The 12,050-nt window shown below is 59.9% G+C and overlaps 3 protein-coding genes across 4 annotated transcripts; 1 reads left to right on the top strand and 2 right to left on the bottom strand.

Moving 5' to 3' along the window:
* Nucleotides 1-520: 520 nt before the first annotated feature.
* Nucleotides 521-3,003, bottom strand: PNKD (PNKD metallo-beta-lactamase domain containing). The gene is made up of 3 exons (XM_058532983.1): nucleotides 2,902-3,003; nucleotides 1,975-2,143; nucleotides 521-906 (listed from the first exon to the last, which is right to left on the bottom strand). Exons 1-3 carry the CDS (start codon nucleotides 2,966-2,968, stop codon nucleotides 714-716), a joined length of 429 nt encoding a protein of 142 aa, XP_058388966.1. The 5' UTR covers nucleotides 2,969-3,003; the 3' UTR covers nucleotides 521-713.
* A 346-nt stretch (nucleotides 3,004-3,349) lies between these two features.
* AAMP (angio associated migratory cell protein) lies at nucleotides 3,350-8,238 on the top strand. Of its 2 annotated transcripts, none has more exons than XM_058532971.1 (11): nucleotides 3,350-3,525; nucleotides 3,984-4,142; nucleotides 4,858-4,977; nucleotides 5,474-5,613; nucleotides 5,867-6,011; nucleotides 6,233-6,316; nucleotides 6,430-6,545; nucleotides 6,688-6,791; nucleotides 6,943-7,033; nucleotides 7,213-7,367; nucleotides 7,782-8,238. In XM_058532971.1, the coding sequence occupies exons 1-11, from the start codon at nucleotides 3,405-3,407 to the stop codon at nucleotides 7,855-7,857; spliced, it is 1,311 nt and encodes a 436-aa protein (XP_058388954.1). In that variant the 5' UTR covers nucleotides 3,350-3,404; the 3' UTR covers nucleotides 7,858-8,238. The 2 variants fall into 2 exon arrangements, with proteins under 2 accessions (XP_058388954.1, XP_058388955.1); XM_058532972.1 differs by having other exon boundaries at nucleotides 3,351-3,525; nucleotides 3,987-4,142.
* GPBAR1 (G protein-coupled bile acid receptor 1) lies at nucleotides 8,236-11,737 on the bottom strand. The gene has a single exon (XM_058532975.1). It carries the CDS (start codon nucleotides 9,709-9,711, stop codon nucleotides 8,626-8,628), a length of 1,086 nt encoding a protein of 361 aa, XP_058388958.1. The 5' UTR covers nucleotides 9,712-11,737; the 3' UTR covers nucleotides 8,236-8,625.
* Nucleotides 11,738-12,050: the final 313 nt, after the last annotated feature.

The following is a 12,050-nucleotide window of genomic DNA, read 5'->3' as shown; positions in this document are numbered from 1 at the left end:
TTGCTTAAGGATCCGCTCAGAGCAGCAGCACGTGACCTCTGCATCATGGACCTTTTACAAAAGCACATGAGCACTGTGAACTCTCTTCCCCTCCAAGTTGTATATGTACACACAATTTTGCATATAGGGGGGTAGAGATGGACCACAGGTTCTGGTTTAGAACCCCTGCCTTAGAAATCACTAGTCCAATCCGTCTTACAAACAAGGAAACTGAGGCCCAGAGAGGATGAATCATTTGGCTTCAGCCAACAGGAGTAGTGCTTTTTTCCCTCCAAACCCTCACTGATTCTCTTTATTATTTGTTCAAGGCTGAGCGGGACCCCACACTCCTGGCCAGCACCTCTGAGGGCTTGGTCCCCAGGGCACGAGCCTAGGCTTGTGCTTAAGTCTCAGTGGTTTCCCCAGCCACCCAGCTAAGAACACTGAGGGCTTCTGTGAGAGGGAGCACACATGAGTAACCAACCCCACCCTCTGCCCCTCCCATCCCAAGGGATTCACAAACCCAGTCCTGGTTCCTTGCCACTCACACACTCAACTTTATTTGCCTTTGGCTGGCTTCTCTGGAGGGGAGGGGCAGGCACTGGCAGCAGCCTGGGCTTCACGCGCCCTCTGGTGGACTGCAGAGGCAAGGACCAGAATCATGGCCAAACCCAAAGGACTCCACAGTCCGGAAGCCACAGTCAAGACAGTCTAGGAGAGGGCTGCAGCGTTCCTCAGGCCTGCAGCCCGGACCCAGCTTCAGGAGATGGGGCGGGCTGGGAGGAGGCCCTGAACCTCTGGCTCTCATACTCGCCCGTGTTGGATGCCCGCATGTTCTGCCGAGCCTTCATCTGCTTCAAACGGTCCTTGTCCACTTCCCGCTTGGTGAGGATGAAGAGGAGGATACCACAGGGGAAGCCGATGGCCCTAGGGGTGGGAGATGTGCATGGGGTTTGGGGAGGGGCCAAGCCTGAGCCAGAGGAGCTAGGGGAATCTCATTCTACCTTCACCAATCGCATCAACACTGCAATACCTCTTGTGTCTATTCAGCCTCCACCCTGGCTTGCTGGAGGGCCCCACGCAAATCAGATCCTGCTGCTGCCCTGCTCAAAACCCTGTAACAGCTCTTCATCACTTCCTGGCCGAGTCCAAACTCCTAGGCACAGCCCAAGAGGCCCAGTGTGGTTGGGTCTCTGCCCACCTCTTCATTCCTTTCCCCCATAGTCTGCCGCTCCTCAACGTGAGCCCTGCAATCCTGCCACACCGACTGAGCATGATTCTCCAGCCAGCCCACCCTTTTCCCATCTCCAAGTCTTGGCGAAGTTTCCTTCTGTCTAACCTGCCCACACCCCCTCCCAGACTCCTCTTCTTAATCTCAGTAACCACGACTTGGGAGGCACTGTGGTGTGGGGGAAAGGGCATGGAGTCACAAGACCTGGTGAGAATCCCAGCTCTGAGCCTCAGTTCCCTCCTCTGTGAAAGGGGGATGTAACATTTATCCCAGAGAGACTAAAACATTACACCGTCAAGTACTGGCACACCTCAGGTGCTGGTAAAAAATGTTAATTTCCACCTCCTTTCCCTTGAATATTGATCAATAATATGTATTAAGGTCGGAGTCAGATCCAAATAACGATGTACTGAACATCTTCTAGGTGCTACTACACAACTAATATAATCTCGCATGACCTCAATTAATTATCTCAATTAAAGATCTCAATTGGGTCTCACCCCAAGCTCCCAAAAGAGAGGATGAAGCCAGGGATCGGAATCAGATTAACTCAGTTTCCTCCACAGAAAACGCACTCGCTCCAATTCCACATACTCTCCCCCCTCCCCTGTCCCATTCCTCTGCGATTTCAGTCCGCCCACCCAACAATTCTGTCCCGACAACCTTGGATTCAGCTCACCACCTGAAACTTGGAGAAGTTTCTGGGTCCCGCCCTCCCCTGGTGCCACTCCCCATCGGTGGGCAAAGGTTTAGTTAAAACTCACCAGGCTAGTCCCACAGCTTTCATGGGGTTCTTGCCCCTTTTTCTGGGAATGTATTCCAGCTCCGGGGACAGGGGCTCCGGCTCCTCCTTGCACTCCGGGGAGCTGTGGCTTTGCAGCGCCCGGGGCCTGTTCTGCGAAGCCTTGTTCGCTGTGGCTCCTGAGAGAATCCCTGTGGATGGATGGAGGGAAGGAAGGTCAGTAAGAGAGGATGAGATGAAAGCCCGGGGAAGAGTGGTTGCGATCTGAGGAAGGGGAGTGACTGCAATTCGGAGTAACAAGCGCCACAGAGAAGCCAAAGGGAAGTGGGAAAATCGCCATCGAGGTGGCACCTCTGGAAGCCACTTCCACGTCACTGCGGGCTCATCACCCGGTGTCAGGAGAGCGAGCTTCGCTGTTCTTCATCTCCTCAGACGACAGGATGTGAAGGACCGCAGTGAGGCTCACATGAGCCGTTGGAAGGAAATCCGAGAAAAGGTTTTCAAACTGCAGAATGTTAGCACTGGAAGGGCGCTTAAAGATAGTCTACTCCATCCCTTCATTTTATAGAAGAGGAAACTGAAGCCCCGAGAGACGAATGCTTCGCCCAAGGTCAAACTGCCAATTATCTGGGGCTAGAACCCAAGCCTCCAGAAGCCCCGGGCTCTTTCCTCTGCACTGCGGTGAGTGTGAAACACCTGGAGCGCGGGAGTCTAAAAGGCTTCCTTGGGGCTCCCTCTCGCAGCAAGACCCCAAAGGCGTCGTGTAACCCGAAGGCAGGGGGATGGACTGGGTGACCTCTAGAGAGCATCTTTTAGCCCCAGACTCTTTACGATCCTGCAGGGGGGGCGGGCAGGAATCGACAGCCCTGACCTCCTGCTATCGCCGGGCGGGATGTGAAAAAAAGGGGATCCTCTGCAGTCCTGCCCTCCCCGGGGTCCCTTTCCTTACCCTGGAGGACGCGGGCATTTCTCGCCCCCCGGCCCTTCAGCGCCGTAGCAGCTACCACCGCCGCCATGTTCAGGTCCCACCCCCCTTCACCGCGCTCCCCGCCGGGAATTGTAGTTTGCGTAAGGGGCCTGCCCTGCTCCTTCCGTCCTGCCTACAGACTAGAAACTACAACTCCCAGAAGCCCGCGGAGCAGACCCGGGAGAACTACTCTTCCCAGGAGACCCCGGAGGCGCGCACGCTCTCTTGTTTCCCTCCTGTTGGAGGCGGAGTCAGGCCAGGCGGAGTTTAGGTTCTCCCGCCACGCCCCGCCCCCTTCTCCCAACTCTTCCCTGCGATTGGTTAGTCAGCCAGTCAACCCCCTTTTCTATTGGCCGAGCGGCCGTCACTCTTCCTGCCTACGCCCACTTCCTCTCGGGAGGAGGGGCTCGAGTTCCGCGTCGTCGCGCAGAGCTGACTTTGGGAGGCGTTTGGGCCCAGAGAAGTGGATCTGCCGCTTGCGCCGCATGGAGTCCGAATCGGAAAGCGGGGCCGCCGCGGACACCCCCCCACTGGAGACCCTAAGCTTCCATGGTGATGAAGAGATTATCGAGGTGGTGGAACTGGATCCTGGTCCACCGGACCCGGGTGAGAACTGCCGCTCATCAGGCCACGGGACAGGAGGCGCTCACCCCTGGCCTCTGACCCCTGCTCCTCCCCCCGCCCCCCCCACACTCACCGGTCATTCCTACCGACCTCCTTCGCCCTTCTCCTCTCCCCCCACCTCCATACTCAGTTCTCGGGCCTGGCCGGGGTGGGGGTTCCCCCGACGCCTCCTCTGGCCCTTCCCCTCACACACCCCCTTCCCGTCATCCCCTCGGTCCTCTCTTCTCACACGGTCTCTGGCCAACCCCAGGTGCTCAGACCTCTCCTGTCCTCTGCCCCACAGCCCCCTTCGTCTCTGCCGCCTCTCGCCCCCCTTCACGCCATCGGTCTGACCCACCTTACTCTCGCCACATGACCCACCCCAGCCTCCGGCCTCCCCGCACTTCTCCCCACCCCTCTTACTTACCCGCCAGCCCCATCTTTTCATCCTCTCCCCAAAGCAGATGATTTGGCCCAGGAGATGGAAGATGTAGACTTTGAGGAAGAGGAAGAAGAGGAAGAGGGCAACGAGGAGGGCTGGGTTCTGGAACCCCAGGAAGGGGTGGTCGGCAGCATGGAGGGCCCCGACGATAGTGAGGTCACCTTTGCATTGCACTCAGGTAGGGCTCTGAGACCTGTCACACACTCAGTCCCGGCGGGCATCTGAGCAGCAGACTTCTGCTGTGTGCAGAGCATACTGAGGGGCGTGGAGGTGGGAAATGCCGGCCTGGCCCTGGGGGAGCTACAGGTAGGGGCAGTATGATGCAAGGGGGAGAGCTTGGCCCCTGGAGCCGGTTGAGACACCTGGCTTCAAATCCTACCTTGCTTCTTACCCATTTATGATCTTTATTAATCTCTCTGGGTCTTAGTTTTCTTTTTAAAAGTTACCTTTGGCAAAAGTTACTTTGTGTAAATTGGATGTGCTCGTACCTTTTTGAGCATATTGTATATAACCTTCTCACATATTAGCTCTTAATAAGGAACCAGTAGCGTGATGCTCTCCTCACTCAGTTGGTACCCAGCTGGTGGCATCTCATGCTGAGAACTGTAAGCCCTGCCCATGTATTCTCTTGACCACAGCATCAGTGTGGGGGCTGACGGGAGCAGCACCATAGGGTGACCTGCCTGGAGAAGGATTGGAGCTGGGCAAGCTTGGGGAGGGATTTCTCCAACAACATGATGCTTGAAACTTAGAAGAACTTAGATGCACCCTTCTTTTCCAGGAGGAAAGACATGTTGCTTTGGGTGGAAGGGGGTGGGTTTCCTGAAGGTCCCGAAGGAGAGATCCTAGGTGGGAGCCCTGTACCCTTACTCATGGAATGTCTCTTGGGACAGCATCTGTGTTTTGTGTGAGCCTGGACCCCAAGACCAACACCTTGGCAGTGACAGGGGGTGAAGATGACAAAGCCTTCGTGTGGAGGCTCAGCGATGGGGAGCTGCTCTTTGAGTGTGCAGGTGAGGGGCCCCAGGTGAGGTCGTGTCCCGTGGGAGGTCTTAGGGGGCTGGCCTGCAGTGGTGGTACACCCAGCAGCCATTTATTGACCCCCGTTTTGCCAGCCCTCTTCTGGGCCCATTTGCCCCAAAGAAGAATATCGTAGTCTGTCGTGGGCACAGGGGAGTCTGGAAAAGGCCTGAGAGGAGGCGACACTGGCGAAGGAGTATTTGGACAGAGAGGAGACTGTGGGTGTTTCAAGCAGGGGTGCGGAGTGGACAGCAGGGCTAAGCCATCAGGCTAGGCTATGCATGGTTGATGGGAGGCCAGCATTGCCTCCCCTGGAGAGAGCTGGGGTGTTGGTTCCTGGAGTGGCAGTGAGTTTGGTCATCTGTTCTGCTGGTACCCGCCCTTCTTTTTTTCCCAGCTGGTCCTTTCTGGGGCCAGAGACCTGGTCATGTGCCCCCAGCACGAGGTCCCCTGATGTTCTCTTCTCTTTCTGCCCACTGTTCCTTGCAGGCCATAAAGACTCTGTGACTTGTGCTGGTTTCAGCCACGACTCTACCCTAGTGGCCACAGGGGACATGAGTGGCCTCTTGAAAGTGTGGCAGGTGGACACCAAGGAGGAGGTCTGGTCCTTTGAAGCAGGCGATCTGGAGGTGAGATCATCAGAGGGGGATTCAGCTCTGTGGGTCCCTGGGTAGGGGATGTGAGCTTGCGGGTCCAGTGCCACCTGTACCAGACCAAGCCCGCTCTGCGCCGGCGCACTTGCAAGGTGGAGCAGGAATGTCTCTGTTACCTGGAATGTCCCCGCTGACTCAGAGGCAGGGAGAGCCTGGTGGGGCTCATGGGGCAGGCTCCTAGGTGGGGTGGGGTGACGGGCCTCCCTGCTGACCCTTCCTCTCTGCCCAGTGGATGGAGTGGCACCCTCGGGCACCTGTCCTACTGGCGGGCACAGCTGACGGCAACACCTGGATGTGGAAGGTCCCGAATGGTGACTGCAAGACCTTCCAGGGTCCCAACTGCCCAGCCACCTGTGGCCGAGTCCTCCCTGATGGTGAGAGCCGCTCCCTCCTGCCCTCAGGAGCACTGGCCTCCTAGGCCCCAGAGCAGGCAGCTCCCCTTTCCCACGCTGCACTGGGTCTTCTCTGCTGTTCCCTGGGGCAGCGTGTCTTCCCTTGTTTTCTTGTCTCTGCACCCCTTCCCCCCTGTTCCTTTGCTGGGTGTCCAAGTGTGCTGTCTGTCCTTCTCTCTTCATCTGTGCCTCTGGCCCTTTAGGGAAGAGGGCTGTGGTCGGCTATGAGGATGGCACCATCAGGATTTGGGACCTGAAGCAGGGAAGCCCTATCCACGTACTAAAAGGTATCGGAGGTGGAGGAAATGTTGATCTGGGCCTCCGTGGGGAAGGGGCTGAGAGCTGGGGCAGGACTTGGAGGGGACAGGATGAAGTCTAACTTCTCCCCTGTCCATCCTAGGGACTGAGGGTCACCAGGGCCCTCTGACCTGTGTCGCCAGCAACCAGGATGGCAGTCTGGCCCTCACTGGCTCTGTGGACTGCCAGGCTAAGCTGGTCAGTACCACCACTGGCAAGGTGAGCAGGACTGCAGCCCGTGAAGCCCTCCGCTCTCTGCGCCTTCTCCTGTGCTCCACTCACCCTCCTCGCCCCGCCGCCTCTCTTCTCTGTTAGAGGACTGCTTCCCAGCCCTTCTCTGATTCTCTCCCCTGGCTCGTAGGTGGTGGGCGTTTTCAGACCCGAGACTGTGGCCTCCCAGCCCAACCTGGGAGAAGGGGAGGAGAGTGAGTCCAACTCAGTGGAGTCCCTGGGCTTCTGCAGTGTGTGAGTGTGAGCCAGCGTTCGGCCTGGAGCCAGAGGGACTGGGCGAGAAGGGGATCTGGGGGATGGGGCCTGGGCCGGGGGACCAGGATGGAGTGAAGGGCACGTGAGTCCAGGTCCCTCCGTGAGCCTTCTGATGCTCTCCTCTGCCCAGGATGCCTCTGGCAGCTGTTGGCTACCTGGATGGGACCCTGGCCATCTATGACCTGTCTACGCAGACCCTCAGGCACCAGTGTCAGCATCAGGTACAGGCAGCCTGGAGCTGTGGCCATGGGGAAGCCCAGGCCTCTGGGAGCATCTGCCCCAGACCTGGCTCCTGCTTGGTCTTCCCTATGGCCCATGCTCCCTCCCTCCATGAGAGTTGGGAACAGAGGCCTCTCAGCTTCGCCCCCTGACCCCCGCCGGCCTTGTCATCCCCGAGCAGTCGGGCATTGTGCAGCTGCTGTGGGAGGCGGGCACGGCCGTGGTGTACACCTGCAGCCTGGACGGTATCGTACGCCTCTGGGACGCTCGGACCGGTCGCCTGCTTACTGACTATCGGGGCCACATGGCCGAGATCCTGGACTTCGCCCTCAGCAAGTAAGTGGTTGGGCAGGGCTGGGGTCTCTGTGTGTATCTCTAAGGTGGCAGTAGCACGTGGGGGCCGCAGGATCCCTGGTGTGTGGGAGGGGATTCCTAAGGGAGGCTGGGACTGCCTGGTTGGGGCCTGTGAGGCAGGGATGCCAGGACGCCTGAGGGAGTTGTTGCTTCTGGTTGACAGTGGCCAACTTGGGGTCCGACATCTCAGTCCCGGGGCTGAGGGGCCTCCCCCATATGATGGCTCTCCTTCTCTGATCCCCTTGCTGGTTGCTGGCTGCAAGTGTGTTCACCTGATGTGGGCGTGTCAGCCAGCGCCAGGCACTTAGGGATCTAGAATTGAGGAGGTGCTGGAGGAGGCCACCAGAGGGCCCCAGGTCCCCCAGTCCCTCCAACCTCTGTGCTTTCTGTCCACAGAGACGCCTCCCTGGTGGTGACCACGTCAGGAGACCACAAAGCAAAAGTATTTTGTGTGCAGAGACCTGACCGCTAGTGGCTGCGGCCTCTGCTTTGTGTCTGGTGTTGAGGGGGTGAAGGGAGCCCCCCCAGCAGAGGCAGTAGGGTACCAGGGAAGAGGAGGGGAGGGGCCTTGGACTACTTTCCAACCCCTGCAAACTGACTTGCCCCCCTCTCTGTCCCTTGCTTCTCTTAAGAGCCCCCCCTTGGGCCCCTCCCCGCTCCCCTCCCCAGACCTGACGGACCCTTCAGAGGGAGGTTCAGCCCTCCTCTCTTTCCCTTTCATTTGCTGGTGTGAGCCATGGGGGTGCGTCTTTGAGGTTCCCGTTCTTTCCCTCCCCAAGTCTCTGGGGGGTGGAAAGGAGGAAGAGATACTAGTTACAGATTTTAAAAATGTAAATAAAATATACTTCCCAGAGACAGTGTGTGTGTGGAGTTTGTGGCGCTGGGACAGGGGAGGAAGCAGTGAGGGGCCTGGCAGGGTGGCCCCCGCCCCCCAATCTGCTGGATTTTGAGCTAGCTCAGCTCATCCTCTCTCGGGCCGAGGGTGGTCCCGCCTGCGATCGCCCGCTGATCTGGAGCTGGCGTCTCCCTGGTGCAGGTCTGTTTTAGGTTCTTTGCAAAGCTCTTCCACTGCCTCTCCCTTGGTGAGATACGGAGCGAGATGCCCATTCCTCTGGGCCGGAGGCGCTTTATTTGGTCAGGGTGGGGTAAAGTAGGGGTAGGGGGCTGGGGACCAGTGGAGCCGGGCTTGGTGGCCGAGACGGATGGAGGCTTCTAGAAGGAGTGAGCAGAGGCCCGTCCGCTAGTTCAGGTCGGGGTCCACGCTGCTTTGGCTGCTGGTGTGGTAGGCGGTGCCGGGGCCAGCGCTGTCCTGAGAGGCTCTTCCCTGCAGGGCCCGTAGCCACCTCCGGGCAGCCGCCCTCCAGGGGGCTGTGTAGCGCCGATCACCCAGCCCCATGGCCACCGGAACGGCCGCCGCGCTGGCGCTGCCCAGCGAGATGAGGGACAGCAGGGTTCCAGGACCCAGCAGTGGGCGTTGCTCAAAGGCCAGGACCGAGAGGAGCTGGGTGGCCACGTAGGGGCCCCAGCACAGCCCGAAGAGCAGCGTGGCCCCGGCCTGTGCCCTGGCCTGCCTCCAGGTAAGGGCGCGCGCCAGGGCCGAGGGTGCGCCGCGGCACACCGCCCGCTCCAGCCGGCGGATGTCCCGCAGCTGGTGGTGGGCAGTGACCAGCACGCGGGCCGAGAGAAGGGCAGTGGCCCCCACGGCAGGCAGCAGGAGCCCGTAGACTTCAAGGTAGAGGTAGGGGGCTGAGAAGACAGCCTGGGAGCTGCAGTTAGCCCCGGGGGCCCAGTGGTTCCACCCCAGAGCGGGCAGGCTGGCAAAGAGCAGAGGGCCAGCCCAGGTGAGGAGCAGGGCCAGCCGCGTGCTCCCGCGGGGCCGGAGAGGCCGCAGCACAGCCATGTAGCGCTCCCCGTGCACCAGCAGGAGGTTGGCCAGCAGGGAGAGGAAGGAGAAGTTGGGAGCCAGGAAGAGGAAGAGGCAGGACCAGTAGCCCCGGCGGCTCTGGCTCCACAGGCCTGGCAGCATGGGCAGCGCCAGCCCTGTGAGCAGCCCGGCCAGCAGCAGGCTCAAGAAGAAGCAGCCGGCGGGCGGGCTGCGCAGGCGGCGGTCCGTGGCGATGCCCAGGGCCAGGAGCAGGTTGGCAGCAACGATGAGACTTGCCAGGGCCAGCAAGAACCCCAGGGCCGTCACGGGAATGGAGCTCAGCGCCTCCGTGGTGCTGTTGGGTGTCATCTCGGGCCAGGGGGCAAGCGAGGCCCGCAGCAGCAGCAGCCGGGATGCCTGGAGGCAGGGCAGGACGGCCAGAGTCAGGACGGGGCTGCACATTAGTCCAGAGGTTGCAGACCTGTGGACTGTGGGCCGTAGCCTGTTTGCTGATACACATTTTTTTCAATTAATTGCCAATTAAAATTTACATATTAATTCATATTTTTGGCTTCTCAAAAAGCTAGGTCTGGGGCCCACCCTGGTGGCCTAGTGGTTAAGTTTGGTGTGCTCCACTTTGGCAGCCGGGGTTCGGTTCCCTGGCGTGGACCTACACCACTTGTCTGTCAGTGGCCATGCTGTGGCTCGCATGTGAAAAGAGGAAGATTGGCAACAGATGTTAGCTCAGGGCGACTCTTCCTCAGCAGAAAGCAAAAATAAAATAAAATCAGGTCTGGCAATACATGTCCTGTATAGTAGCAACCAGCTGGGGCTGAGCAGTGGCTGCCTTCAGACAGGTCCCCACAGTCCCCACCTGGCCCATTTCTGTTATCTGCCAGGCCCTCTCTGGGCAGCTGTGTTCATGCCTCCGTTTACACTAAAAGGTGGACTCGCCCAGCCCCAAAGCATTTTCTCCATCCCTGCCTCCACCTGGCGAGGCCTCTAAATTAGCCAAAAGGGAGGAGGATAGGGTCTGGCCGGTGTGCAGTGGTCTTCTGGCCAGCCAACGGTGGAGAGCCTCCTTCAGGCCGGGGTGGGGCCGGGTGCTCGGAGTGGGTGCTAAGACCAAGGAGAGGGGACCCTGTCTTCAGATGCTCACAACCTGGTTGGCACCAGAGCATTGAGAGATGGTGGGTTGGTAAAGATTGGGGGGTGGGGGCAGGAGTGAGGCGGGGGCAGGGCTCGCTGAGCACTGGCGTCAGTGATGAGGCCAGGGTGATGGATGGCAGCAAGTGGGGCACCCTGTCTCTTGCACCCCCTCCCCCTATCCACCCTGGTAGCTGGTTACAGCTCAGTGAGCAGCCTCCAGGTAGGACTTCCAGCCCATAAACTTGACTCATCCGCACCACACTAGCAACAGGCCCTTCCTGGGAACCCGAGGAGGGAGAGGAGTTGGGGGGGAAGGGGGAGGGCGGGCAGTGAATGTGGAGATGCCAGCGGCAAGCAGGACCCCCCACCCGCACACCCCAGGGGCTGAGGCTGAGCCCAGAGGAGAGGGAAGAGGAGCCGCTGGGCAGGGTCTGGTCTGTCTGTGGCTTTGATCAGTCCCTGTCCTTCCCTTCCCTGGGCTCCACGTTCTCAGTCCTCCAGCACTCTGGACCCACGGCCACATCATGGGGACAAGGGAGGGGTCCTGGGCCCAGTGGGAACTGCTTCTGTCAACAGGGGAGCAGCTGCGGTTGCTAGGATTAAAGTCAATAAGGAAAGGATTCCCGCCTGCCTCCTCCCCCCATCAGAGGACCAGGGCCCCGCGGCCGCCCTGAGCTCAGGAGGTGCTGCCCCTTCTATTCCGTTCCCCCCAGGCCCCCAAGCCAGGCCCCACCGCTGCACCCCTTTCCCCTCCCCTCAGCCCCTGTTTCCTCTTCCTCAGTCTCCCCCAGGGTCCTCCACTCAGGACATCTCTCCCCCTGCAGCAGCCTTCCAGTTTCTGTTCCCCGTCGTCCCTGCACCGTCAACTTGATTAAACCCCATGAGACCTCGGGGTCCGTTACTTCAAACCCGGCCTCTGGTTCCTGCTGGAGCTCCCGGCCCTCCTGGAGTGAGCCCCCACCCTACCTCCACCACAGCAGCAAGAGAGGCGGGGGCAGCCCCCAGGGGCGATCTCCTAGGGCCGCGCTGGCTGTGTGACCGCACAGGCACACCCTGGAGGCTCTGGTGGCCTGGGCTGGGTGCAGTGGCGGCTTCAGGACCTGGAGCCTTGGTCCCCAGGTGTTGCTGGGGGCTGGGTGGGGGGAGGTGGAAGGGGAGTAGACACTCACATGGCTGTTGAGACAGGTGTTGCTGCCCAGCCTGGGCTCTTCCTCCGAGTTTCAGGGGGTTGCCGCAGCCAGCCCCGCAGGGCTTCTGGAGACGTCTGGTGTCCGGGCCGGTGAGAGCATGGTGCCTCCACTCTGTGGAGACAGCAGAGCCTGGGGCTCCTGGCTGCCCAGGCTCTGCCGCGCCTGGGTTCCCGGAGGGATGGAGCTGAGGCTGGCGGGGCTTTGCCCTGGCCCCGCCTCTGGGGGTGGGACCTGGCACAGCCTGAACTGTGGTAACTGGGAGGCCTTCCTCTCTTCCTCCAGTGCCCCCCATCCTACTCTACAGTGTCCCCCTCTCCAGCCAGCCGCCACATCCTGCCACCTAGGTGTTGGATCCCCGACCTCAGCTCACCCAGCTGGCGCCCACTGGCCTGCTCCTGCCCAGCTATTCTGCGAAATGCATTCCAGTTAATGAATAATAATGATTCAGTCTACTCCTCCCCA

The sequence above is a fragment of the Diceros bicornis genome, chromosome 37 (assembly GCF_020826845.1).
Source record: "Diceros bicornis minor isolate mBicDic1 chromosome 37, mDicBic1.mat.cur, whole genome shotgun sequence".
In the NCBI taxonomy this organism is placed as follows: domain Eukaryota; kingdom Metazoa; phylum Chordata; class Mammalia; order Perissodactyla; family Rhinocerotidae; genus Diceros; species Diceros bicornis.
Note: the sequence above shows the minus strand (reverse complement) of the source record. Positions and strands in the feature narration are given on the sequence as shown.

Bases quoted from the DNA above. Each gene is read 5' to 3' on its own strand.
- PNKD (XM_058532983.1), bottom strand. From the start codon at position 2,968: ATGGCGGCGGTGGTAGCTGCTACGGCGCTGAAGGGCCGGGGGGCGAGA. The intron at 2,144-2,901 runs GTAAGGAAAGGG...ATCCATCCACAG, and splicing joins AAATGCCCGCGTCCTCCAGG to GGATTCTCTCAGGAGCCACA. The intron at 907-1,974 runs GTGAGTTTTAAC...TCCCACCCCTAG, and splicing joins AAAGCTGTGGGACTAGCCTG to GGCCATCGGCTTCCCCTGTG.
- AAMP (XM_058532971.1), top strand. From the start codon at position 3,405: ATGGAGTCCGAATCGGAAAGCGGGGCCGCCGCGGACACCCCCCCACTG. The intron at 5,614-5,866 runs GTGAGATCATCA...CTCTCTGCCCAG, and splicing joins TTGAAGCAGGCGATCTGGAG to TGGATGGAGTGGCACCCTCG. The intron at 6,317-6,429 runs GTATCGGAGGTG...TGTCCATCCTAG, and splicing joins CCCTATCCACGTACTAAAAG to GGACTGAGGGTCACCAGGGC.
- GPBAR1 (XM_058532975.1), bottom strand. From the start codon at position 9,711: ATGTGCAGCCCCGTCCTGACTCTGGCCGTCCTGCCCTGCCTCCAGGCA.